The 26,870-nt window shown below is 41.0% G+C and overlaps 1 protein-coding gene across 7 annotated transcripts in view; it reads right to left on the bottom strand.

The window, feature by feature from the left end:
- REPS2 (RALBP1 associated Eps domain containing 2) overlaps nucleotides 1–26,870 on the bottom strand; it is a 207,737-nt gene that overhangs the window by 119,503 nt on the left and 61,364 nt on the right. For 4 of the 7 annotated variants that reach the window (XM_055267321.2, XM_055267326.2, XM_055267324.2 and 1 more), the window contains exons 3-5: nucleotides 14,651–14,799; nucleotides 11,731–11,857; nucleotides 7,307–7,404 (exon numbers count right to left, since the gene is read on the bottom strand). In XM_055267321.2, coding sequence (XP_055123296.1) covers nucleotides 7,307–7,404; nucleotides 11,731–11,857; nucleotides 14,651–14,799 — 374 coding nt within the window. The remainder of the gene's footprint in view (nucleotides 1–7,306; nucleotides 7,405–11,730; nucleotides 11,858–14,650; nucleotides 14,800–26,870) is intronic. The other 3 variants (XM_055267322.2, XM_055267325.2, XM_063634564.1) reach the window with 1 other exon arrangement.

Below are 26,870 nucleotides of genomic sequence, written 5' to 3'. Positions count from 1 at the left end.
AATACATACCTAGAAAAGGCATCAAACTCACTCTTCCAAACACACACACACACACACACACACACACACACACACTCATACTCTCTCCCTCTATCTATCTTTATCTCTACCTCTATCTCCTCCTCCCTCCCATTTCAGTGAAAGGAACAGAATTTAGCTGTCTAATCAATGCTGAGAGATCAACGCACACACACAGTGTTGACATTTACCATCTCTAACAACAGAGGATTTTTTCTAGCCCTAATCTCTACCCATAAACTAAGTAATTCAACTTTATTGTCATGACCTTATAAACAAGAAATCCCCATTGCAGGCAGGCCTGGGGTTCTCCAGAACTGGGAAGCAGCTGGGGTCCATAACCTCCTTCGAGAGCCTCAGGTGCCAGCATCTCCTCTCACCACTCAGGGAGAAATCTTCCACACACACACTCCAGTATATCTCTGGTCCAAAGGAAAAGACAGACCAGCTTCTGGTTTCATGCCATTAAGAATGACAAACAAATACTCAAAAGAAAAAGGGGCACTGGATATGAATCAACAGTTCACAGAAAAGGAAATACAAGCGACTCATAAACTTAAGATATTTCACTTCACTAATAAAGAGATATGCTGATTAAACTACAGTGAGCTATCATTTTTCACCTATCAGATTGGCAAAGACCCATAAATTTGTTAGCACATTGTTTTCGCAAAGGTACGAGAAAATAGACATTTTCATATATTGTTGGCAAGTACATAAGCTGCTATACCTCCAATTTGAAAGTCGTTATCAAAAATTACAAATATATAGGCATTTTCACCCAATAATTCAATTTCTAGGAATTGGTCCCCATATATCTGCAAACAACGCAGTGATTGCAAGTACGAGATGTCAATCAAAAGGGGCTGGCTAAATGATTTACACAAGATGCAGACAAGGAAATACTATGCATTTGTAAAAAACAAAAGATGAGAAAGTACTTTATGTGCTGCTATAGAACGTTAATAAAGCTTATAGTTAGTGCTAAATGCATGTTAGACGTATAGTATGCCACCACATGTGTAAAAAAGCATAACTGTGTTTTGCACATATTACATATAATTATATATAATACCTATTTTCACTTGTATATAAAAAAGATCTTCATATACAGTATTATATAAATGTTTTGTATAGGACTATACAAAATAAATGGGTCATATCAGTTGCTCCTGGGATGAGTGGCTGAGTGGGGAAATGGTAGGGACAGTTTTCACTGTGCCCTTTTGTACCTGTTGAATGTCTGATATATTTTTAAAATCTGTATTTGCTCTGAAGAACAAGTGTGCTTGAGAGTTCACACACATTCGTATGAACACTTACTTACCAAGTAATGCCTTGGTAAATAATTCTTGATCCCCAAAAGAACCCGGGTGGGCCTGACCTGCTTTGTGGGTCAATTCCCTGGTCTGGGTATTAGGTTAGACAACCAGAGTGGCCAAGACAGTACCCAGTATGCCCCGCTTGTTTACCTGCTTCACTCTTCTTCCAAACTCAGATGACCAACTCTCTCATGACTCGACTCTAACCCACCTCACTCAATCCCATCCCAAACCATCAGTCATTCTCACTCCTCCGCTCTCCTTTTCCTGCTTGCATCCTGGTCCAGTCTACCCATAAAACATCTTTCATGCCACAAGAAGATCTCTCGGTGCAATATCAGCCTCCCCAAAAGGCTATTTCCTGCTGTTTTCATCAAAGCTCTTAGAAGGAACAATTTATTTGTGGTGACTATCAATTATCTTTTGACTCAGGCCAACACCACTCTGACAGAGCCTCAGGAATATTCATTTCTTTAATCATCTTTTCACATACTTGCCTTTTCTCTTGGGTTCCAAGAGGACCCAAGGAGTGGAGATCATCTATGTCTGGCTGTAAGTACCTGCAGTTATATCTAGGGGAGGAGGTACGGCAAGAAACTGAGATGAGGAGGAAAGGAGATAACTAAGTTAAATAAACATTTTTCAAGTTATGCACTTCGAGATGAATATGGTGCTGGCTAACAATGCCTAACATCCCCTCCCCTACATGATCATTAGAAAACTTACACCAAAAATATAGCTAAGCCCCCTGAGGAATGGTAGAGTAATAGAGGTATCTAAATTCTGTTTGTCATTTTTTCATCTCTGAAGAAGAGTAGTGAGTGTTGAGAATATGTTCTAGAAAACTGTTACTTTCATCCCTCCAAAAAGCAAAGAAAACATCACAACAGTATCCTGAGGGTTTGAAAAGTGAATGTGTTTTGGTTTTAAATAAAAGATAATTTTTTCTAGTGTGATCTAGCTGGAAAAATATTTCATTTGCCAAACCTGTCTCCCTAAATTCAGGTAAAAATATATTGCACCACTTTGGGAGTCCGAGGCGGGCAGATCACCTGAGGTCAGGAGTTTGAGACCAGCCTGACCAACATGGAGAAATCCCATCTCTACTAAAAATACAAAATTAGCTGGGCATGGTGGAGAATGCCTGTAAGCCCAGCTACTCTGGAGGCTGAGGCAGGAGAATCGCTTGAACCCAGGAGGTGGAGGTTGCAGTGAGCTGAGATGGTGCCATTGCACTCCAGCCTGGGCAACAAGAGCAAAACTCCGTCTAAAAACATAAATAAACATATAAATATAAATACATATACATATAGCACATGCACACACATACACACACATATTAATATATATGAATACCTATATTTGCATGTACATGCGGAAAATGTTCCTAGAATGATACAAAAGAAACAGGCAACCCTGGTTGCCTCTGAGATGGGAAACCAATAATGATCAGACACCCATCCCTCTGGCTGAGTTTCACATATAAATGAGCTGACAAGCAATGGACCTTTTTCTTTTTAAGAATGAAAAAAAAAAAGGAAACATCGCATATACAAGAAAATATCAGAAAACACATTTCACGTTCTCAATGGGGAAAAAAGCATAGATGAATTGAGACAAAGGAGAAAACAAAGAAGGCAAAAGTGAGGGTGAAGAGTAAGGCTCCCACGCAGAGAACACTGACCATCCGGGAAATGGCCAGAGAGTGGAGGGAGAGCGGCAGTGAGCTGCTGTGGCCGAAGAGGTAGGCGAGGGCCAGACAGCAACATGGATGACATGTTAAGACCATGGGCAGAGAGGGACAGGCTTCAATCAAGTCAGCAGGATGATTAGATTTGTGTTTTTAAGATTGTTTTTATGTGCAATGAGAATAATGAATTGGAAGAAGGCAAGGGTGGAAGCAAGAAGAAACAAGAGAGAGGCTGATACAATACAATCAGTGAAAAGGATAATGGCCTGAACAAAGAAGTACAGAGGGATGGACAGACACAAGCTATTTGAAAAGTGGTATAGTCAGGACTTGGGGACTGAACAGGCATAAGGAGAGAGAGAGAAGTCAAAGACAATGACCAGCATTCTGGCCTGTGCTGACAGGTGGGTGGAGCTAGGAGTGGAAGAGTGAAAGCTGATTTTATGAGAAAGACATGTCAGCTGAAAGTGACAGTGGAACATTACAGTGAAGATGTCTGGCAGATGGTGCTATGTGGTCATCAGCATCCACATAGCTAAAGAGTAAGTAGAGTGAGAAGTAGGCCCAGCGGTCTCCAGCATAACAAGGGGATGGCAGAGGAAGAAGGATTGAAAAAAATGAGGCAGGGGCAGCCATAGCAGCAGAAGGAAAACCAGGAGAGCAGGCATAATGGACACCAAATGATGAGAGCATTTCGAGAAGATGGTCAGTGTCCACAGCTGCCAGGAGACAATAAAGAAAAGGGCTTAACATAAAGTTTCTCACGACCCTGGCAAAAACAGAGGCAGCTGAGAACAGTAGGAATAAAGCGTGCAATTCTAAATCTTTTGCCAGCAAAATTACAAATGACTACACCATCTAGATGTTGAGGGTAATTTGTGAAAAACAAACCACAAAACAACCTGTAAACATGTGATAACAGATGAAGCAGAAAATAAGTCTTATAATTTCTTTACAAAGCACTATCAATCATCCACCAACATAGGATATGCTTAGGGTCTGAAATTTCAAAGGGAAAAAAATCCAACACCCAAACAAAAGTGAAATTCCTAAAATAGTAAGCAAAAAGACAAATCATTCCAATGTTTAGGCACTGGATTGGCATAAGCACCTCTAAAACGCCAACACCATGGGTTGCAACAGCACTGGCTGGGAGTCCCTAAAGGCCTCCCCCAGAACCCAGAGGACATGCCCCCTTGTAATCAGGCAGGAAGAACTTGAATACAAGGCCAGAGAACTAGTTAGAAGAGAAAGAAGGTTGCCATCGGCACATTAACGTGACAACATGAGGGGAATTAGTCACCCCAGCCTAGGCCTAGCACCATGCCCAGTAAACATTAATCCCTTATCACCAAGAACCTTCACTTCAAATCCCCTCATCTACATGACTAATCCAGGTTGGGATTTTGCTTTCTGGAACATGGAGTCCAGCCAAACCAAGTTAACAGGCATAAGAAGGAAACCTAAGAACAGAGGAAAGAAAAACACACCAGCCATGAAAACCACAGACACATTAAGAGAATCGGACTGTTGCTGATTGTTACAATGGGCTGTTAAATCCATTCGACGTCATTTGTATTACAGAAAAGAGAAGGAACTTGCCCAAGGTCACATAGAGTTTTGCTGGACTTGGGCGAGCACCTGTCTGGTTTTTTCTGCACTATACCATGAGACCTTCTGATAGCCAATTGCTGCCAAATACCTATGCCCAGCCTAAGCTCTCTCCCAAGCTCCAGACCCACATAATCTACCAGTTCTTCGACAGCTTCTCTGGACTATCTCAAAACCTCAGTTCCTGACATCAAACACTGAACTTGTGATCTTTCCCCAGTGCCAGTGTTTCATCTAGGGCTTCCTAGCTCAGCAGGTGACACCACCATCCATCTGGTTCCTGAGCCAGAGACTGAGGAACCTTGTCCAGTGTTTGAACTCCAGCCCTGCCACTTCCTAGCTGTGAACCTGGGCAAATTAAATAAGGTCTCTAAACCTCAGGTTTTGTTATCTGAAAATGGGATAACAACACTAATTACGTCATAAGATAGCTGTGGGCACTGAAAGAGATAATGTCCATAAAATGGCAAACCCACAGGAAATGTCTTTGTATATGCGGTTCCCTCTATCTTGTCACCTTGCTTCCGCACTCCCACCCCGTCACCTGGGTAACACCTATGTACCCTTATTCCAACTCGAATGTTGCTCCCCCACCAGAAGCCTTCTTTGATCAGCCCCTGCCCCTCAAGGCTAGGTCATACCCCATGCCCATTTTCATCCTCAAAGTACAGTGTAATTCCTACTGATATCCCACATCATAATTATATATTTACTTTGTGGTGGTTTGGTTAATGACCATCTCTCCAGTAGCTCCATGAGGGCAGAAACTGTCAGTGTTATACCTCATTTTTGTATTCTCAACATAGTGCCTGGCACTTAATAGGTGTTCACTAAATATTAGTTGAGTGAAGGGCTCATGAAGCATGTTTGTCAGCAGAAAAGGGAATGTGGAGATTAGAAGAGAAGCCACAGGGTGCCAATCCAAATGAGCATCCATGCCCATGCCATCCAGGGGCTAGGTAGAAAGGGTCTAGTGAGCCCAGTCACACTGCTGTAAAGCTCAGTATGCACTGGTAGTTTGACTATCATCCTAACCATTCAGGATCTGGCCTCTGTATTCCCAGGACACACTCTGTAGGAACCTACACAGCCACATTTTGGAGAGCTTAGGGATAAATCCCAGTCCTATTGATACTTTTCTAACGTAAACCTCACTCCACAGTGGGTGTGATTCTCATGTTTAAAGGTACATATTTTTGTACCACAGGATCTCTAAACACAGCCAACTACTACATCTGGAGCTCAGCTGAAGAAACAAGTGTCTTTTCCAACTTGGGGATAAAACTGAGCTGCACTGGCCTTGGGAGCAAATGGCATATTGGTTCTCCAATGTGGTACCAATAAGGGATTTTTCAAGAGTATTTTTTACTACACCCAATGTTTCTTTATGTAGCAACTCTAGAACCTAGCCTTCTTGTAATATGGGACTCTAATGTAGGACAAAGTAATGAAAGGAGCAGGTTTTGACATTGGACAGGCCTGGATTCAAATTCGGGCTCTGCCACTGACTAGTTATGAATGAAACCTTAGACCATCTATTTGACCTCTCTCAACCACAGTCAACTCACTTATACTATTAGAAGCAGCAGTAACTAGATCTTATGGTTGTAGGAAGCATTAAATATAAAAAATAGCCTATGGCTAAGTTATTATCTTTAAGAAATTATTTGTACAGAGTCCCACCTTAGAAAATCAAGTTCTGCACCATGTCTAACACAGTGCCCCGTCCCCAGAAGGTATTCCATGAACCCCAGGATCTTCTTTAGACTTTGTTTATTCTATTCCAAACTAGCAGCCCACGTCTTTATGGGAGTGTCTGACACCACCCTTCTATTCTGAGTAGAAGTGCTTGTGTAAAAATGTTCCTTATTCCCGAGTTAGATGACTGAAATGTTATACAAACTGCCCCACTTCCTCTTTAGTGTCAAACAGTAAACCTGCACACTTGCGCGTGCACACACACACACACACACACCCTTCTTTGAGAATATAACTTCCCCAGCACAGGACCCAGAGACACTACACAAGGCAACAGCTGCAGACAGAGAACAAAATAAGAGCTCTTTATCCAAAGGAAAACACTGCAGAAAGGGAAGCTGAAATTGTCTAAGCTGTGGTATAGCCAGAAGCTTTTGCCATAATATTTCTTTTGTATTTATTACATAAGGAAACAGCAGCTGCTGCCATTGTACAATAACTGTTCTCTTGGTCTAGGCACTGAGAGAGAATACAGAACTACCTCTGCCTTCCAAAAGTTTACCATGTAATTAGAGGCACAAAAAAATGGAAAACAGTTAACTATGCATTAAATGAGTAATAATAAAGAATAAGGCAGAGACAAGATGGGCTGCTTTAGAAAAAGTGAAGCTCTCCTGAAAGTGGTGGCTAATGATTAGATAGCTGAAGGAAGAGGGACATTTCAGATATACTAAAGATCAATAAGCAGCCTAGTTTATTCTAGAGACACTGAGAAGGCGCAGAAACATACACAGTAGAAAAGATTTAGGAATTTATACAAGCAACCAAACAAGACATGAAATATTTGCATGAAGGATCAGTTTTATATCTTCCTTGCAATGAAAAGCGGTCCATCAAAAAGCCATGTCCCCGAAGCCCAAAGCTTGACTCTACTGTCCCATTGGCATAAGCCTGCATCATCACTTACCCGGATAAGGGAAGCCTGATGCCGAAGGGGCTTGGTTCCTGGGCCCCCTGATGAGGATCCCTCGGGCTGGACAAGGGGCTGCCTAGCTTCATAAGGTGCTGAAACAGCAGAAAGGAAAGTCAGTATGGTATGCAAAGATTCCATCCAAAAATTATGACTTCACATTCAAACTGATACAGCCTCTGCTTTTCAAGAAAGAACTGGCAACAAAATCATGAGTATATACTCATAGGGCCATCTAGGACTGACAACCCCTGATTCTCTTTGGCACAATTTCACTAAACAATCTAAAGACATTCAACCAATTCATGATAAGCAGAAAAATACTTACACTGGGTTATGATTAGGAATAAATTGTGAAGGTGGAACAGTGAGAACTTCAATTGGGATAGAAAGCAACAATAGCTAGAAAAGTGTCATAAGTGTTCAAATTCTAAATATGAGGTAAATTCTATATATCCCCCCTGTGTAAATGTCTTCCATTGATCATTCACTTCCCCAAGAAGAAAACTAATGTGCATTTTGAACACTAAGAACCAACACTATTTTTGAAAAATAAATCAAACAGAATGTAAAATCATGTAGAGAAGACTACAAAAATGAATAAATATATTTTATATTTATTATTCTACTATTCAATAACCAAACTTTTAAAAAACAATTTTGCTGCCTTTAAAATAACTTTTTAAGCCACAAAAACGAATGTATGTTGTTTTCACTCCTTTTATTTCCAGAAGACTTAATAATGACCTTACCAATATGGCAGGGAGACAATTAAACATAACCAGGTAGTATGGAGCTCCAACAGAAAGCAGAAATTATCACCAAGTTGAAATTCTTTCTCATCTCTATAGGTTAATAGTTCAAGTTTTTGAAAATACATAAATAAGTAAAATGTTTTATTTCTGTAGCTTACTTACAAATAAAATTAGGTAGAGAGCAGAGCAGCCTATTATGACCTCATGTTTAACATAGTTTGCTCTTTTTAAAATAAAGAAGGTACAACAATAGCACATCAAGAATGATAAATCACTCTTGGGCTCACATCTGCTTTTTGTATTTCTTCCTAGTAACTGGAACACAATGTTACAATACATTAACACACATTAAAATAGCAAAACAATTGCCTGGCAACCCATCAAGTAGATTTTCAGAACCTGCTAAGAATGAATACAGATATAAAAACTGCAAAACATACATACATAGAGAGCACATAATCCAAATTTTAAAAAGTAAGTCTCAGCTGGTAGGCCGCCATTGTCTTCTGAGAAGTAGGATTTTTAAAATCATTCCGTGTTGATGGAGCACTGAATTAAATCACTAATACCAATTGCTCTCTGCCAAAAGGTTTGAAACACAGTGAACTGATTTCAACATGGTTGGGGTGCTAGCGGTCACGGGCTTTCCTTAGGAAGTGAATCCCACATGCCTCTGCTTCCCATAAGAGCTTCTACTTCTACTTCCAGGGGAGACACATGGGGGAACAGTCCACCATCTGGCCCTTGGCTTCTATCCCTCACCTACAAGGGCCTTCCCTTGGAAGAGACAGACCTATCTCATCAGTAGGGCTTGGATGAAGACTTAGCTGCATGGGGGGCCATTTTTGTAGAGGCACATTTTCTCTTCCTACTTGTGTGGGAAACCTGGGATGGCCAAGCCTGCCTGTGACTGGAAAGGTGAGTGTCTAAAGCCCATCTGGTCACAAATCTAAGACACGTGCGCTGATCAGCTATATCAGTAATAAAAAAGCTGATATTCAGGCCATCAATTGTCTGACTTCTCGCTCCTTCCTCAATTGGATCTGAATTCAGAAGGTTAAAAAGTAGCTATTACTCAACTCTCTTTCTTCCCAAATGAAACCCCAAACATGCAATACAATGCAAAACAAATAATTCTTTGATCCCCTTACAAGAGGTTTAATAAGAACTAGAAGTACCATCTTTCTCCAAGGGGAGGTGTACAAAAAAACAAAACCTAAAGATTTCATCACTCTGAAGTTCAGTGTCAAACCAGAACTCTTTGGCAGTTTCATATACTACTACCCTAAAACTGAGTGACTCTATTCCTAGGAGCCAGGGAAATGACAGCATATGTCACAGAAGGACTCATACATGAATGTTCATAGTATCCTTATTCATAATAGCCAAACACTGGAAACAACTCAAATGTCCAGCACCAGGAGAATAGATCGTCGAACTGTGATGCATTCACACAATATATCCCACTACTAAATAATAAAAAGGAATGAACTACTGATACAACAGTACAGATAAATTTCAACCATTATGCTGAAGGAAAGATGGCAAACACATATGAGTACAGTTAGTCATTCTGTGTGTTTTCATTCGTACGAAGTTCTAGAAGAAGCAAAACTAATGATGGTGATGAAAATCAGAACAGTGATTGCATTAGGGGGCAGGGAGTGACCGGAGAGGGTCATCTCTGGCATAATGGATATGTTCAATTATTGATCAAAGTGGTAGCTACAAGGGCCTATCCATTTGCTAAAACTCAAATTGAAGATTTAAAACATGTGCATGGCCAGGCATTGTGGCTCACACCTGTAATCCCAGTACTTTGGGAGGACAAGGAGAGCGGATCGCTTGAGTCCAGGGGTTCGAGACCAGCTTGGGCAACATGGCGAAATCCCATCTCTACAAAAAAATACAAAAAGAAAATTAGCCCGGTGTGGTGGCACATGTCTGTAATCCCACCAACTCAGGACGCTGAGGTGGGAGGAGATCAAGGCTACAGTGAGCCATGATCGTGCCAGTGCACTCCAGCCTGAGTGACAAAGTGAGAACCTGTCTCAAAAATGAACAAATAAAACGTGTACATTTTATCATATGTATATTTTACCTCACTTTTTAAAAAGTATGAAAAGAAATGAAGGCATGGACAGCTTTGGCACAGGCTGCTGAGAGTCAAGAAAGATGGAGAGAAGCAAGCTGCTTCCTTACCACTGGGGGAATGGAAGCCCAATTTGTATGGAATGAGGAGGGAACGGGGCATTAAGGAGGAGGAACAGAAAAGTTTTCTAAGGAATACCAAAGGTAGAACTTGCTGACAGGCTGACTCAGTAGAACAAAAACAGTTTGACCTGTGAATTAAAAACCAACTTCCAAACCCAAGTAAGATTAGAAATAGAAAAAAAACAAACCCACTCCTGAAAATAGGGAAATCAGACCAGGGAAACTATAAGAGGAAAATGAAGAATTCTCAACTCCATTTAGTTTCTAACCCCACTGAGATATTCACGTTACAGGACAGTGATTTTTTTGTTACTATCCATTAGCAACATCATCTTGCACGTGCATAGGACTTAATTTCCAAACAGATTTTATACTCACATTCTCACTTAATCCTCTAATACCCCTCTAGGATACTGTTACTCCATTTTAAGAGAGAAGAGGTAATCATGGTTCAGAGATGTTAAATGGCCTGCCCAAAGTCCTACAGCTAGTCACAGAAACCCACACAACTTCTGCTTCCAATCAAAAGCGATTGCCATTATGCCACGCCTGCTTCTCTCTGCAAGATTACAGCCTCTCTTTATTCAGCCTAGCACGCAGTTTTATTTCTGTGTCCCTCTAAAAGTCACCACTATTTTTAATGCAGTAAAAACCTGCAGAAACTGGGTCATTTGGGGCCACAGTCCACAAAACGGGGGGGGGGGGCGGGGTTACAGATATCCAGTTCTAGAATACCTTTAATTGGTCATATCTTAAACTAGGAGTCTGAACCCCAGGAGGCACAAGATGCTGCAGTGAATTTCCAGTGCTTTAGGCACTGCAGCCTAAGCAGTCAACTCTGCAAGTCATCCTCAGAACTAACGTATTTTACCACCTAATGAGGCCAGCAGAGCATAAATGTGAGCAAGAAGGCAACCCCACAACTGTGCATGCTACATACCCCTCAGCAAAATGCTACCCCTAGCACTTCCTTTATCCTTATTCCAAAGCACAGGACCTATATATTTTCATTTATGTGCTCAGTCTTCAAAGGTTGGATCAACTCTTTTGCTTTTGCAGTTATATTTCTTAAGAAATTTCATTAAAGCAGTTACTATATAAATATCTTTGGTGTGTTTGCAGAAAGGAATAACAATTCCAAAAAAATACAAGCCCTTAACATGGTATGTTCTATTCAATAAAATCTGTATATGAAAGATTAAATCATCTAGCTGTTTAAAAGTCTAAAGACGAACTAGTTTCTAGGACCAGGAGATGAAATATTACTCAAATATGTTTAAATCAATTTTTTTAAAAAACCTAGCTTGACAATATAAAATTAAATTGAGCCATGTTTCCAAAGACAGGGGTAATTAAATCAGGAAATTAAGCAGCTTGAAGCATCACTGCCTGGTAAATTAAGGAGTCTCTAAGACACTGCCTGGGACAGCTGGCCCCCAGGTCGCCTCTTACCTGGATGCATCTGTTCTGCGCTGCTCCGCAGTTTGCTGTAGCCATGGCTCAAGGGCACCCTCTGGTAATGAGGCGGGGAAGAAGGAGGGGAGGCGAGGGGTGACATCGTGGGAGACTGTGTTTCCTGCTTCAAAGAACCAGATCAGAGTTCAGAGGCGATCACTCAAGCCTGGCGTTCTGAGCTGCAGTCAGGAAGCATAACGCAATTCTACTGCTGGTGACCCAGCTGGTTTAACAAATGGGGGGAAATGTTTTCTCAAAAATGCAGCATGGTTAAACAGCAGTGTCTGAGGATTCAAAAAGTCTCCCAGAGAATAAAATCTCCTCAGTGCTGAGTTACCTAAATTACTAAAACCAGCCTGAAACACTTTTGGTTATTCCAATAATATTTTCCTTTGGAAAATGAAAGACGCTGATCACATGAAATAACATTCATACCCGCTCCCAATTGTGATCTCTCTGTGGATAAATTTCATTTTCATTCATTAATAAATTTATTTCCTGGATTTATACTTATCAAGTCTTCCAGCAAATGTGAATATTAAAATATATATTTCTAAATGCTTAATACTTAATATTCTTGGAGCTTACTATGTCAAAGTAAAATGCTAGCTTTTTTTTTTTTAACAATGAGAGACTGCAAAACAATTCATTATAGGTAAACCATTCCAACCAGCTTACTCCCAAACACTAAGATGAAATCTTAACAAGCTACAATTTGAATCTCAATTCAAATATGAACCTGATGTAGAACCCTAGGCAAAGTAAGCAACCTTATCTGCTGCTGGGTTCCCTCTTTTTAAAAAACTTTACTAGTAGACTGGTAACTTTGGAATACTCAAGTACCAAGAAAACAGTGCTTTTTTTTTTTTTTTTTTGAGACAGGGTCTCGCTCTGTCACCCAGGCTGGCGCACAGTGGCGTGATCATAGCTCACTGCAGCCTTGACTTCCTGGGCTCAAGCAATCCTCCCACCTCAGCCCCCTCAGTAGCTACTACAGGCATGCGCCACCACACACAGCTAATTTTTTTTTTTTTTTGGGAAATGAGATCTTGCTATGTTGCCCAGGCTGGTCTTGAATTCTTGGGCTCAAGCAACCCTCCTGCTTTGGCCTCCCAAAGTGCTGGGATTACAGGCGTGAGCCACTACATCCAGCCAAACCAACGCTTTTTATCAACCCACAGACTATATATATAGGCTCCCTTAGTCTAAAGAGAAATATGTAATCTGAAATACTGATCAAATAATCTTCTTCAAGAAAAAGCAAAATATGTTTGCTCTAAAGCATGAGCTCACACCCATTGATTGGGTGAGGCATGCATAAACTCAGCCTGAAGTGAAAGGATGTACTCTCATTCACACAATCAGGGACTGGGCCTGGAAATTTCCCAGGGCATCAACCACCGTGGGACAGTGGACCCTCATTCCTCTCCAAATGCTGGTGGGAAAATATGCCAAAGAATATTGACTGAAAATTCCTGTACCTCCTCCTTTTTAAATATATCCCTGAAGAACTGGTTTAAAATGTGTCAGAATTATGAAAGTGACAGTACATGGAATTGTTTAACAGGATGTGCTACACCTCCCCTAACTATCCATATAAAACTTCTGTAGCAAGACCTCATCTACACAACAACACACGGTAAGTCACAGAAGTTAGTTTTCCAACATAATCGTTTAATATTCATTGCATTTTAAAAACATTTTCATTCGAGTGTTTTTTTTGTCTTTGTTTTTGTTTTTTTTGTTGTTGTTGTTGTTGTTTTTGAGACACAGTCTTGCTCTGTGGCCCAGGCTGGAGTACAGTGATGTGATCTCAGCTCACTGCAGTCTCTGCCTCCCAGATTCAAGCCATTCTCCTGCCTCAGCCTTCCAAGTAGCTGGGACTACAGGCACATGCCACCACGCCCGGCTAATTTTTGTATTTTTAGTAGAGACAGGGTTTCGCCATGTTGGCCAGGCTGCTCTTGAACTCCTGACCTCTTGTGATCCACTCGCCTTGGCCTCCCAAAGTGCTGGGATTACAGGCGTGAGCCACCGTGCCCAGCCTCAAGTGTTCCTACAATAAATTTCTTTACCTTATAGAAGACACTATGTTGAACATAATTTGACTTCTCTGCATGATTCAGTATCTTTGCTGGAAGTATGATCTATACCTTGATGCCTGCAGGGTACACTAATGTGTAGACTTTTACTTCTTCTGGATAGGCCCACTCTTCTGAGATTTTATACTGTTGTCTCCACCAATCATCATCTGACTATTGCAATTAGTGGTCTAATTTTAAAAGCCTATCCTCCCTATTCTGGTTCCAAACCTGCTAAATGGGTAATGGCAGCATTTCCCAAGATAGTATTCCAAATATATTCCCCAAGAAAGAATTTCCTGGTGAAAGAAGTTTAGTAAACACAGATTTCCAGGTCTCTTTACTGCAGAACTTCCCAGGGCTTTTACCGTGCTAATGTGCACTACGAATTTCCAAGACTGAGGATTTAGTCCTTCCCTCAACAAGGGAATATGAAGCAGCATTCTCCAAACACATTTATTATAATAGGAGAAAGCTTTTCTACAGACTTCTTTTTGGAGAAGAGAACCTATTAAAAACTCCTGGAAGTTACATTTCCAAGAATCCATTTAGAAAACCACTGATCTAGTGAAATCAATAAACGTATTAAATCGGTAGCCTTATTTTAGACACAATTCTACTTTAAAGTAAGCTCTAAAGGGCCCTTAAGTGGTTGGTGGTGATTCATATGCGTCAGTCTCTCTTTCTTGCTAGGAGAAAACTTTACTGGCTCACTTCCAAGTCTAATTGGGTTCCAAATGGTGAGATTTGCTGGAAGCTGAACAGTAGATACGAGGCCCTGCTACATGCGGTTTCATGGTCAGAATCAAATGAACATGTCTGATCAAACTGTTTACCTGTTTATCCTCATCGTCCATTCTTTTGAAGGAATTTTTTTCTGTAGTTAAATATGGAATCTGAACCTTAGTTCCATGCAGCTCAGCTGGGTTCCCAAATCGTATCTCACCATCATTCTTTGACATCATAAAGCGAGGCAGAGGCAATTCTTTAGGATCAGAAATCAAAGAAGCTCTAGTCAGACTTTATTTAAAAACTGCAAAAAAGGGGAACTCGATGGCCAAAAGATGAATCATTTTTGAGGAAAAATTCCAGAGCACTAAATATAAATTTAGATTTAGATACAATGAGTACTCCTATAATAACGTCCTGATTTTTCAAATGCTATGGTTTAACCAAAGTATTCTGGCTTAACGTTTTTCACTGTTGCCAAATCACAGAATAAATTCAGATTTGGGACTGATCTCCCATTTCATCCTTCAGTCCAACAACCAAGAAAAAGGATATGACATTGTATAATACAATAATAAGTGACAAATGGTGGCAGGTAAAATTCATATAGTGCTTAAATATGCCAGGCACAGTATTAAAGATTTGCAAATATTAACTCATTTAATCCTCACAACAACTCTGTACGATAAAACTATCATTACCACCCCCTCATTGCAAAAGTAGAAACAGTCATAAAGGAGCTAAGTAATGTCCCCAAGATCACACAACTCATCTGTGGCAGAGCCACGGTTTGAATGCAGGCAAGCTGGTACTTTACCAGTGCTCTACAGAAAGGTCCCTTGTTCCTGTGGCGAACAGTGGGTAGAACAGTTTCTCACCCTATGTAATTCTTTAAGGAATTTTCACATCCAATCTCTGGTTGTCTTTTCATAATGGAATAAGGAAAACAATATCAAGTCAGAGCAATCAATCTATCATTCAGCCACATTCTTCTGTCAAAACCATTAGCCACTCAAAATGCTACAAAGAGTTGAAAAGCAATGGTCTGGTATATGTACTTATCTTTCAAAATTCTAACAAAACTGTTCTGAAAGCGGAAATGATACTTTGGCACACTTCTAGTTCTCAGCACATCAAATCACACACAATCACGTAGCACAAAACCCTACAAAAATGGGGACATTATGGATTATGCATAATGATTTGCATCTGTATCCATTGTTCAGGATAATACTCATCAGTGTGCCTTTGCACTTCCATCAGCTCTCTATTCCAAAAACACAGCTGCACTTTCAATGATTGATGCTGTGCTAAGGCCAGAAAACATCTTAGCAACAGTAAGCAAGTATCCTAGAGCTCCCCAGGCAAAGAAGGCCCCTGGTTCTCTAACATCCACATGATGTTTACTTTTAGTTGCTATGTTCACATTTGATTCAAAGAAGCAGGCGGCCAGGCGCAGTGGCTCATTTACGCCTATAATTCCAGCACTTTGGGAGGAGGAGGCGGGTGGATCTCCTGAGGTCAGGAGTTCGAAACTAACCTGGCCAACATGGTAAAACCCCATCTCTACTAAAAATACCAAAAATTAGCCAGGCGTGGCGGCAGGCGCCTGTAATCCCAGCTACTCAGGAGGCTGAGGCATGAGAATTGCTTAAACCCAGGAGGCAGAGGTTGCAGTGAGCCAAGATCATGCCATTGCACTTCAGCCTGGGCAACAAGAGCAAAATTCTGTCCAAGAAAAAAAAAAAAAAAGAAGCAGGCAATATGACAAATCCCTGTGTGATCAATCAGCCAAGGGCCCAAGAGACATAAATAGAGTAACCAATCTTAATGTTTCCCAATCTCGGGCAGCTCTCCAGCACTCAAAGCAGGAATGGGCTTCAAAAGCAAAAAAGCAAGAGAAAAGAAACTCTAGATTCTTAGTAAATCAAATATAAACTAATCCGATGGTTTTGGTCTCAGATATGTGCTCCAGCTCAGTCAGGAAAAAGGATCTAAAAAGATGAAACAAGATCACATAAAATAATTTGCACCCTGATCTACCCATAAAAGGATGACTCTACTTCCAAGTACTTCTTGAGGGAGAAAAGAAATAAATGCTCAGTATTTATAAGCTCCCTGACCAGTGTCTTACTGGCATTCAACAGATACCTCCAAGGAACAATGGAATACACTAACTGAATTATGAATATCAATTATTGTATTAGGATGTAAGTAGGGCTCCCAGATATTGTCTAGGACATTGTCACTTCACACATTCTTCCACCCTGTCTATGGCATTTCTTTAGAACTATGTGCCTAGAAAACCACCTCTCTCCCCCAGACAGCCACCAAACAGCAAAAGACAAAATATAGCTGAATTTCTCTCATACTTTCTTTGGTCAGGTTGTTCCAAGCAACTCTCACTTAACAGAATTATAACCATACATAATAATATTCTTATCATGGAAAACTTTCATGAAGGTGCCATTTCCCTTAAACTGATGCAAGCTTTTAAAAAGTGAAAGGTAAAAGTAGTTTGTAAATTTTCAATCTGAATATTTTTTGGTTTTTGGTTTTTGGTTTTTGTTTTTTTGAGACAAGGTCTGTCTCTCAGACTGAAGTGCAGTGGCACTAACATAGCTCATTGCAGCCTTGAACTCCCATACTCAACTGATCCTCCTGCCGCAGCCTCCCGAGTAGCTGGGACTACAGGTGCTTGCCACCATGCCGGCTAATTTCTTTTTTTATTTTTCGTAGAGATGGGGTCTTGCTATATTGCCCAGACAGGTCTCAAGTTCCTGAGCTCAAGCAATCCTCCCGCCTTGGCCTCCTAAAGTGCTGGGATTACAGGCATGAGTCACCATACTCAGCTGAATGTTTTTCCTAGTCACACGTACACAAAATTTGATAGTGAAACTTTGAAAAAAATTAATCAATAAAGTATCTGCTATACAATGATGTCTGTCAAGAAGAAGGTCTATTTGTAGTCATTGGTTAGAATCTTGTCTCTCAAACTGAATTGAATTAACACACAGTAAACAAAGTAAGAGTTCACACTAAATGTTTAGAGGGTCTGAGGAGACAATGAGAGTGGCCATCCAAGATGACAATTTGTTTCATAATGGTATCTTAGGTTACATTCTTTGAACATAGAAATGCTTTGTATATTAAACATAAATGACTATTTTTCCCTTCCACAAAGAAAATTATGCCTGCTCCTTTTTAAACACTTGACCCTCTACAAAAGAGAAAAATCCTTTGTTTTTCCATATTTGATAGAGATACAGATATATTAGGAATACTTTAGGCTGGGAGTGGTGGCTCACGCCTGTAATCCCAGCACTTTGGGAGGCTGAGGTGGGAGGATCGCTTGAGCCCAGCAGTTTGAGACCAGCCTGGACAACACAGTAAGACCCCTTCTGTTAAAAAAAATTAATAAAAAATCAGCTGGGCATGGTGGCATATGCCTGTAGTCCCAGCTACTCAGGAGGCTGAGGCAGGAAGATCGCTTGAGTCTGAGAGTTCAAGGCTGCATCATGCCACTGCACTGTAGCCTGGGTGACAGAGTGAAACCCTGTCACACAAAAAAGAAAAGAAAAAAAAACCTCAATCTCCTCAATCCATTAGAAAAAATGTAAACAGCATAAATGCAATAATAAATGGCAAGTGACATTGAGCCTCATTAGCTAGACAATATGGAGTGGAGGGTGCTGGGCAGAGAACTCATGTTCCATCAAAATGGCAGCAGCTGTTCACAATCTTTCAATGTTATCTACCAAAAAAGAATGTGAGCCACATTAAAAAAAAAAAAAAAGAAGAAGTGAAACAAGCTGGTCACGAAAAGACAGGTACTGTGCGGTTTCACTTATATGAGGCGTCAAGAGTAGCCAAACTCATAGAAACAGAAAGTAGATGGGCAGGCCAGGTGCAGTGGCTCACGCTTGTAATCCCAGCACTTTGGGAGGCTGAGGTGGGCAGATCACTTGAGGCAAGGAGTTCAAGACCAGCCTGGCCAACATGACAAAACCCCATCTCTACTAAAAATACAAAAATTAGCTGGGTGTAGTGGTGCATGCGCCTGTAATCCCAGCTACTTGGGAGGCTGAGGCACGAGAATCTCTTGAGCCTGGGAGGCACAGGTAGCAGTAAGCCATGATCGCGTCACTGCACTCAAAAAAAAAAAAAAAAAAAAGGCAGTTTCCTATCCAGCAGTTGCCAGGAGCTGGGTAGGAAAAAGAAAATGGGAAGGTGTTTAATGAATACAGTTTCCATTTTGTAAGGTGAGGTGAAAAGGTTCTAGAAACTAGTTACCCAACAATGTGACTATATTTACACATTACTGAATTATACATTAAAAATGGTTAAGATGGGAAATGTTATTTGTATTTTATCACAATTAAAAATTTTCAATTTCAAAACATTTTTAATGGCAAAATTTTAATAATCTATTTTAACCCAATATTATCATTTCAACATGTAATCAACACTGAAAACTATTAATGAAATATTTTACATTTTTTTCATATTAAGCCTTCAAACTCCCATGTATATTTTACCCTCCTTGCATACCTCAATTTGCTTGTCATATTTTATGTGCTCAACAGCCACATGCAGCTACTGGCTACCATACTGAAACAGCACAGCTCTAGTTGATAGTTGCTACATGGGAATGTGAGCCATTGTGGACAGAAATCTGTATTTTACTGTATTTTATTATTATTATAATGTTAAATGTAAGCAACTAATTGATTTCTTTTTAAATTATGTAAAGAGTATCCTGTATGGTGGGATGATTTATAGGGAACTGTAAGTGTTCCACTTGAAGAATTTTGATAAATATATATATATATATATATCCCTGTAACCAACACCCAAATTCCCAAATTAAGATACAGAATTTTCCTTCATGCTCCTTTCCAGTAATCCCCTCCCTTTGTTCCACCCAGCAACCTCTGTACTAATTTCTATACTTGCAGATTATCTTTGCCATTATGGAACTTCGTAAATTGAATATACAGTATTTGTTCTTGTGACAAGCTTATTTTACAACCTTTTTGTCTGTGATAATCACCCAATGCATTGTACACATAGTTCATTCTTTTTCATTGCTATGGAGCAATCCACTTTTAAGAATATACTGAGCCGGCCGGGCGCGGTGGCTCACGCCTGTAATCCTAGCACTTTGGGAGGCCGAGGTGGGCAGATCACGAGGTCAGGAGATCGGGACCATCCTGGCTAACACAGTGAAACCCCGTCTCTACTAAAAATACAAAAAATTAGCCGGTCGTGGTGGTGGGCACCCGTAGTCCCAGCTACTCGGGAGGCTGAGGCAGGAGAATGGCGTGAACCCAGGAGGCGGAGCTTGCAGTGAGCCGAGATTGTGCCACTGCACTCCAGCCTGGGCGACAGAGCAAGACTCCGTCTCAAAAAAAAAAAAAAAAAAAAAAAAAGAATATACTGAGCCAGGAGCAGTAGCTCACACCTGTAATCCCAGCACTTTGGGAGGCCGAGGTAGGTAGATTTCTTGAGCTCAGAAGTTCGAGACCAGTGTGGGCAACATGGCAAAACCCCATCTCTACAAAAAATACAAAAATTAGGCAGGCGTGGTGGTGCACACCTATAGTCCCAGCTACTCAGGAGGCTGAGGTGGGAGGATGGCTTCAGCCTGGAAGGTGGAGGTTGCAGTGAACTAAAACGGCGCCACTACACTCCAGTCTAGGCAACAGAGCAAGACCCTGTTTCAAGAAAAAAAAAAAAAAGAATATATTGAAAATTTTAATCCACTATCCTGTGATAAACATTTGGGTTGTTTCCAGCGTGGGACCGTTGTAAATAAAGCTGCTGTGAAATTCTTATAAATGTTTTTTGATGGACATGAATTTATTTATCTTAGGTGTATACCTAGGGACCAAATCCAGTCTGCTGCCTATTTCTGTACATCCCGCAAATACAATGTTTGAATATTTGCAAAAAAAAAAAGAAAAATACTTCATGATGTGAAAATTATATGAAATTCAAATGTCAGGCCAGGCACAGTGGCTCACACCTGTAATCCCAGCACTTTGGGAGACCAAGACGGGTGGATCATTTGAGGTCAGGAGTTTGAGACTAGCCTGACCAACATGGTGAAACCCCATCTCTACTAAAATACAAAAATTAGCCAGGTGTGGTGGCACAGGCCTGTAGTCCCAGCTACTCAGGAGGCTGAAGAAGGAGAATCGCTTGAACGCGGAAGGCGGAGGTGGCAGTGAGCTGAGATCGTGCCTCTGCAGACTCCAGCCTGGGTGACAAGAGTGAGACTCTGTCTCAAAAATAAAAAATAAAAAAAATTAAAAATTCAAATTTCAGTGTTTATAAATAAAGTTTTATTAGCACACAGCCATGATCCTCTGTTTACATGTTGTCCATGGCTACTTTCATACTACAACAACACAGTTGAGTAGTTGTGACCAAAATCATACTGCCCACAAAGTCTATCTGACCCTTTAAAGTGGGTGAAGGATATGAACAGACACTTCTCAAAAGAAGACATTCATGCAGCCAAAAGACACATGAAAAAATGCCCATCATCACTGGCCATCAGAGAAATGCAAATCAAAACCACAGTGAGATACCATCTCACACCAGTTAGAATGGCCATCATTCAAAAGTCAGGAAACAACAGGTGCTGGAGAGGAGGTGGAGAAATAGGAACACTTTTACACTGTTGGTGGGACTGTAAACTAGTTCAACCATTGTGGAAGTCAGTGTGGTGATTCCTCAGGGATCTAGAACTAGAAATACCATTTGACCCAGCCATCCCATTACTGGGTATATACCCAAAGGATTATAAATCATGCTGCTATAAAGACACATGCACATGTATGTTTATTGCGGCACTATTCACAATAGCAAAGACTTGGAACCAACCCAAATGTCCAACAATGATAGACTGGATTAAGAAAATGTGGCACATATACACCATGGAATACTATGCAGCCATAAAAATGATGAGTTCATGTCCTTTGTAGGGACATGGATGAAGCTGGAAACCATCATTCTCAGCAAACTATCACAAGGGCAAAAAACCAAACACCGCATGTTCTCACTCATAGGTGGGAATTGAACAATGAGAACACATGGACACAGGAAGGGGAATATCACACATCGGGGACTGTTGTGGGGTGGGGGGCCGGGGGGAGGGATAGCATTAGGAGATATACCTAATGCTAAATGACGAGTTAATGGGTGCAGCACACCAACATGGCACATGGATACATATGTAACAAACCTGCATGTTGTGCACATGTACCCTAAAACTTAAAGTATAATAATAAAATAAAATTTAAAAAAAGAAAAAAAAAGAAAAAGGTTGTTGACCCTCGTCTTACAGAATTCAATGGTTGAAGTGAAATGTGGTCCTACTAAATCAATAAGGTTGCATTTAACAGAAAATATTTTACAGTGTTTGAAGCCTTTTATTTAAATTATTTGATTAAAAATTCAGTTTCTCAGTCACACTAGCCACACTGCCACACTTCAAGTGCTCAATAGCCACACATGGCAAGTGGCTACCATATTAAATAACACAGTTGTAGATGCTTGTCTACAATGTTTGATAAGGGATTCCCTGATTTTGTACTTACAATAAGTCTATAAGGCAGGTGTTATTGGTATATCTTTTCCTCCAGTGAGTCATTTGAAACAGAGAAATTGAGAAACCTGCCGGAGGTCACACAAATAAAAGGTAATGAAGGAAAGATTCATAATGAGGTAGCCTATTGCTAGGACCTACATTCCCAGCCACAAGACTATATTGCCATCCTGAACATTAAAATTCTTCCTAGTACAGATTTGAACATTTAGCATGAAACTGTGGCATTTCAGAAAATAATCTAGAGAAAATCTGCTCAAATGTCTGCATTTTGCAGGTGAGGAAATAAGCCCAGGAAAGAGAGAGCAAGACTTGCCTTAGTCATGCAGCAATACAGTGGCAGAGCTATGACCATAACAAAAATTCTTGACTCCTGACTCCCTTCACTCCTACTACTTTTTGTTACCTATTCACTTATACCAGCTACTTATACGTTAACAAAGAATTATGACAATAATGTTCTACAATTCCAAAGTGAAACCATCCCTACACATTTTCTTGAAGTTACTTTGGGGGAAAACAAAAAACAAACAAAAAAAACATCAGGCCAGTCTTATCAACCCAGGCCTGAGTAATCAAAGCCATCTAGTCTCCTATTATCCTCCTATCTGCCCATTGATCTGAAATACTTGTCAATTAGGAAATGGGTAGGTAATAGCCAGATGGCAGGGTGGAGGTTACAATGGGAAGGGTGATCCTGTAAATTTTTGGCAGAGAAGGATGGTGGATACGTTAAATTTCCTGGCCATACCACGGGTAGAACCCCAGGAGTGAGTTAGGAGGTCCACAATCCACTGGGCTCTGCTGCTAGCAAGCAGCATCCCTTTTACTTTACCTCTTTGGGCTTCAATTTCCCCACTATACCTCTTCCAACTTACATCCTCTACATCCATCCCATACACTGCATTTCTCTGGAAGAAGGGCTCTTCACTGGGCTCCATGAACCAGCTCTAGGGGTCCAGAAACCCCTGACATTGAAGGCAACATTTTTTACATAATGTCAGTGTGTATTTTCCTGCGAAGATCCAGAGCTTTTATTAGATTGTCAAAGAATCCCACAACAAAGATTTTTACAAATAAGGTGAAAATCCACAGCTCAGAAGGTTGGGGAGAACCTTTGGGAAGGAGCAACAATAGAGCTAATGACAGGGGTATGGGGTAGAGGGACAGACCCCTAGAAAACACAAATGTCCAGCCGTACAGTCAGTGAACCTGCGTAGGCGAACTTTGTCCAAAGCAGCTCTGTGTCCCTGTAGCAGGGCTGGGAGAGGGGGGGTAAAGGAAATTGACAAAGGAACACTGAGGAAAAAAAAGGAAAGGGGGATTGGGTTGGACGTCAGTCAGAAAAGATGAGTTGACCTTAGCTTAATGAGACATCCCAACATAGTATTTAGTGTTCAAAATACAGAGACACTGTGTGGACACACACACATACACCACACACACATCACACACACACACACACACACACACAGCCAGCTATAACCTTACCTCCTGGGCTTCTTTCTTTGCCCTTGGGCTTCCTATCCTGTCTTTTCTATGAATTACCAAACTCATTGTCACACTCAAAAGATTTCTCTCCTAGCCCTAAGAGATAGGGAGGGTTTGTCAAAGAGGCAAAGCACAGGGACCTCCACCCTCAATTCAACCAGAGAATAACTACTTTTATTTTTCCTTGAATAAAATAATTCTTCTTCAAAAACAAAAGCCACAGAAATAGGACTCAATGCTGCAAAATCCTTCTACCTTTCTTGTATGATTAAAAAAAAAAAAAAAAAACTAACTAGAGCACAGGAAGCAAGGCAGCAGGATTAGAGTTCCTAAGTCTTGATCCTTATTTTACAGAAGGCTTTCTCAGTCTCAACATTACTGGCATTTTAGACTAGATAAGTTTGTTGGTGTTGGAAGAGGGGGTCCTGTCCTCTGCAGTGTAGGGTGTTGAGCAGCATCCCTGGCTTCTACCGGCTAGATGCCAGGCAGTCCCCCTCCGCAGCTGGGACAACCAAAAATGTCTCCTCACATTGCCAAAAGTCCCTAAAGGGATGAAATCACATAGGTGGAGAACAACTGTTTTGCAGATAAGGGAGGAGTCCAAGGGAATTCAATGATTTGCCTCAGTGTCTTCTTGGCAGTAGAATCGTGACCACAACAGTGGCTCACAAATTTTGGGATTTCACAAAATAGGAAAAATCTCTCCCCCAACAACAACAACAAAAGAAATGAAGAAAGCCAACATAAAGTTGCCAACATTTTATCTCGTCAAGAATTTTGCCCCAAACTATTACCCATTATCAATTTCACAAAGGACACTTAACAAGAGGAACCAAAAAAAAAAAAAACCCAATCTTAGATTTTAATACATTTAGTTTTATAAATAACTCATTCTTTTGTCCTAATTCTAAACTGTGCCAGACTGCAACCAGACCATAAACCAGTTTGGGGAACACAGCCCCAAAGACTACATGAATCATGTCACTGCACCATCAGAGTTCACAGGCTCCCAAAGGAACTAGTGAAAAGAAATCACAGGGTCTGTCACCTTGACTAGGAAAAAAAAAAAAAATTACAACTTCATTTTCCCTACTGTAACTGAAATTTAGCATTTCTTTCCATTATGAATGTAGGCAACAAGCCACTATATTATCACTAGCAATACCGGTAACTTTGGCACCTATCAGATTAGGGTTTTGTTTGTTGTTGTTGTTGTTATTTTGAGACGGCATCTCGCTCTGTCGCCCACGCTGGAGTGCAATGGCATGATCTTGGCTCACTGCAACCTCCGCCTCCCGGGTTCAAGTGATTCTCCTGCCTCAGCCTCCTGAGTAGCTGGGACTACAGGCGTGTGTCACCACGCCCGGCTAATTTTTTTCTATTTTAGTAGAGATGGGGTTTCACCATGTTGGCCAGGACGGTCTCAATCTCTTCACCTCGTGATCCACCCGCCTCGGCCTCCCAAAGTGCTGGGATTACAGGCATGAGCCACCATGCCGGGCCGACATCTTGAAGTACTGTTTATGCATATTACTAATTTGAAAAAGTAGTGGTTATTTCAAACTCTGTTAGATGTTTTATTTAATGCATTAATAAAGAAGCATATATGTTTTGGGGGTTGGTTTTTTTTTTTTTTTTTAGATATAGTCTCACTCTGTTGCCCAGCCTGGAGTGCAGCGGCACAATCTTGACTCACTGCAACCTCCACCTCCTGGGTTTAAGCTAGTCTCCTGCCTCAGCCTCCTGAGTAGCAGGGATTACAGGCATGTGCCACTACGCCCAGCTAATTTTTGTATTTTTGGTAGAGACAAGGTTCCACCATGCTGGCCGGGCTGGTCTTGAACTTAGTAGAGACAAGGTTTCACCACGTTGGCCGGGCTGGTCTCGAACTCCTGGCCTCAAGTGATCCGCCCACCTCGGCCTCCCAAAGTGCTGGGATTACAGGCATGAGAAACCATGCCAGGCCTAGAAGCATGTATGTTGTTATATAACAATTTAACTATTTTAGTGATTATTTCAGTATAATTGGTTTCCATTATAATCCCATGTCTTTGTTGCATTTAAAACATAATTCTGAGAAAGGGCCCACAGGCTTCAGACTGCCAAAGGGGCTCCTGGCACAAAAATGATGAGAAACCCTACTCTAGGTTCTGCCTAACCTTCCCTCAGTCCTCACACGTGCTCAACTTCAGACCCTGGAAAGAAAGGTAACAGCAGGTCCCAGGGCAAATGTTCACCACATGATTTCCTCATCAGAAACTCTCTACCAGTCCTTAATTTTCACCTTCTTTCCTTCTGCCCTAGCTGTTTTGCCATCTGTTTAACCCCAACTCAGACTAGGGTGGGGCTAGAGAGATACCTAGTGCCAACATTTAAGGAGGCACGCACTCTCAGGGTGGTGTAAATGTAGAGTTGGCACTTGCCCTGACAGTAAGTGCCCCCTTAAATCATGTGCCCTGTGTCATGCAGCACCCTAGTTCAGATGCAGCTACTGTAACTACACACACACACACACACACACACACACACACACACACAGTTTAAGCAAAGCTCTTGAAAATGCTTGATGCAGCTTTTATTCTTAAACATGTCTCCATACGAGAATCACCTGGAGGGCTGTTAAAAATCCTGATGCTCAGACTGGACTGCTGATATATGAAATTAGAATTTCTGGAGATGGACCCAGGCATCTGTATTTTTTTATTTTACATTTAAAGCTCTCCAGGTGGTTCTCTAGTGCAGACAAGGTTGAGAATCAGTGCCTAAGAAAGATGATACGCAGACTGAGATGACTTCTGTAAAAACTCCTCTGGAGTTCCAGGAGAATCTGAATTCCAATCGTTTTAGATTAAAGAGTGGCAGATGATTAAGACACCCTCCTCATGCGTGGACATGCATCTCTTCATTCATTCACTCAACCAATACACACTGAGTGCCTATAATGCCCCACAGTGCAAGGGGTGTCAGATCCTCTTCCCTCCCCCTTACACAAGCTGGACAAGTGAGGAAGACAGACAAAAAAATAGTGAAACCAGTAAGGAATATCTGCAAACTCTGCTAAGTGCTATCAGGAAACAGATACTGGGAAAGAACAAAGTGGGGAGGAGATTGCCCTGCAGAAGCATTACCCAGCAGGCCCACCCAAGGATCACCTCACTTCCTAGGGATATGGACTTCTGCTCTGAGTTACTGTTTACTCTTGGTTGGGCATTTGATAATCC

Source organism: Symphalangus syndactylus, chromosome X (assembly GCF_028878055.3).
Source record: "Symphalangus syndactylus isolate Jambi chromosome X, NHGRI_mSymSyn1-v2.1_pri, whole genome shotgun sequence".
Lineage (NCBI taxonomy): Eukaryota > Metazoa > Chordata > Mammalia > Primates > Hylobatidae > Symphalangus > Symphalangus syndactylus.
Note: the sequence above shows the minus strand (reverse complement) of the source record. Positions and strands in the feature narration are given on the sequence as shown.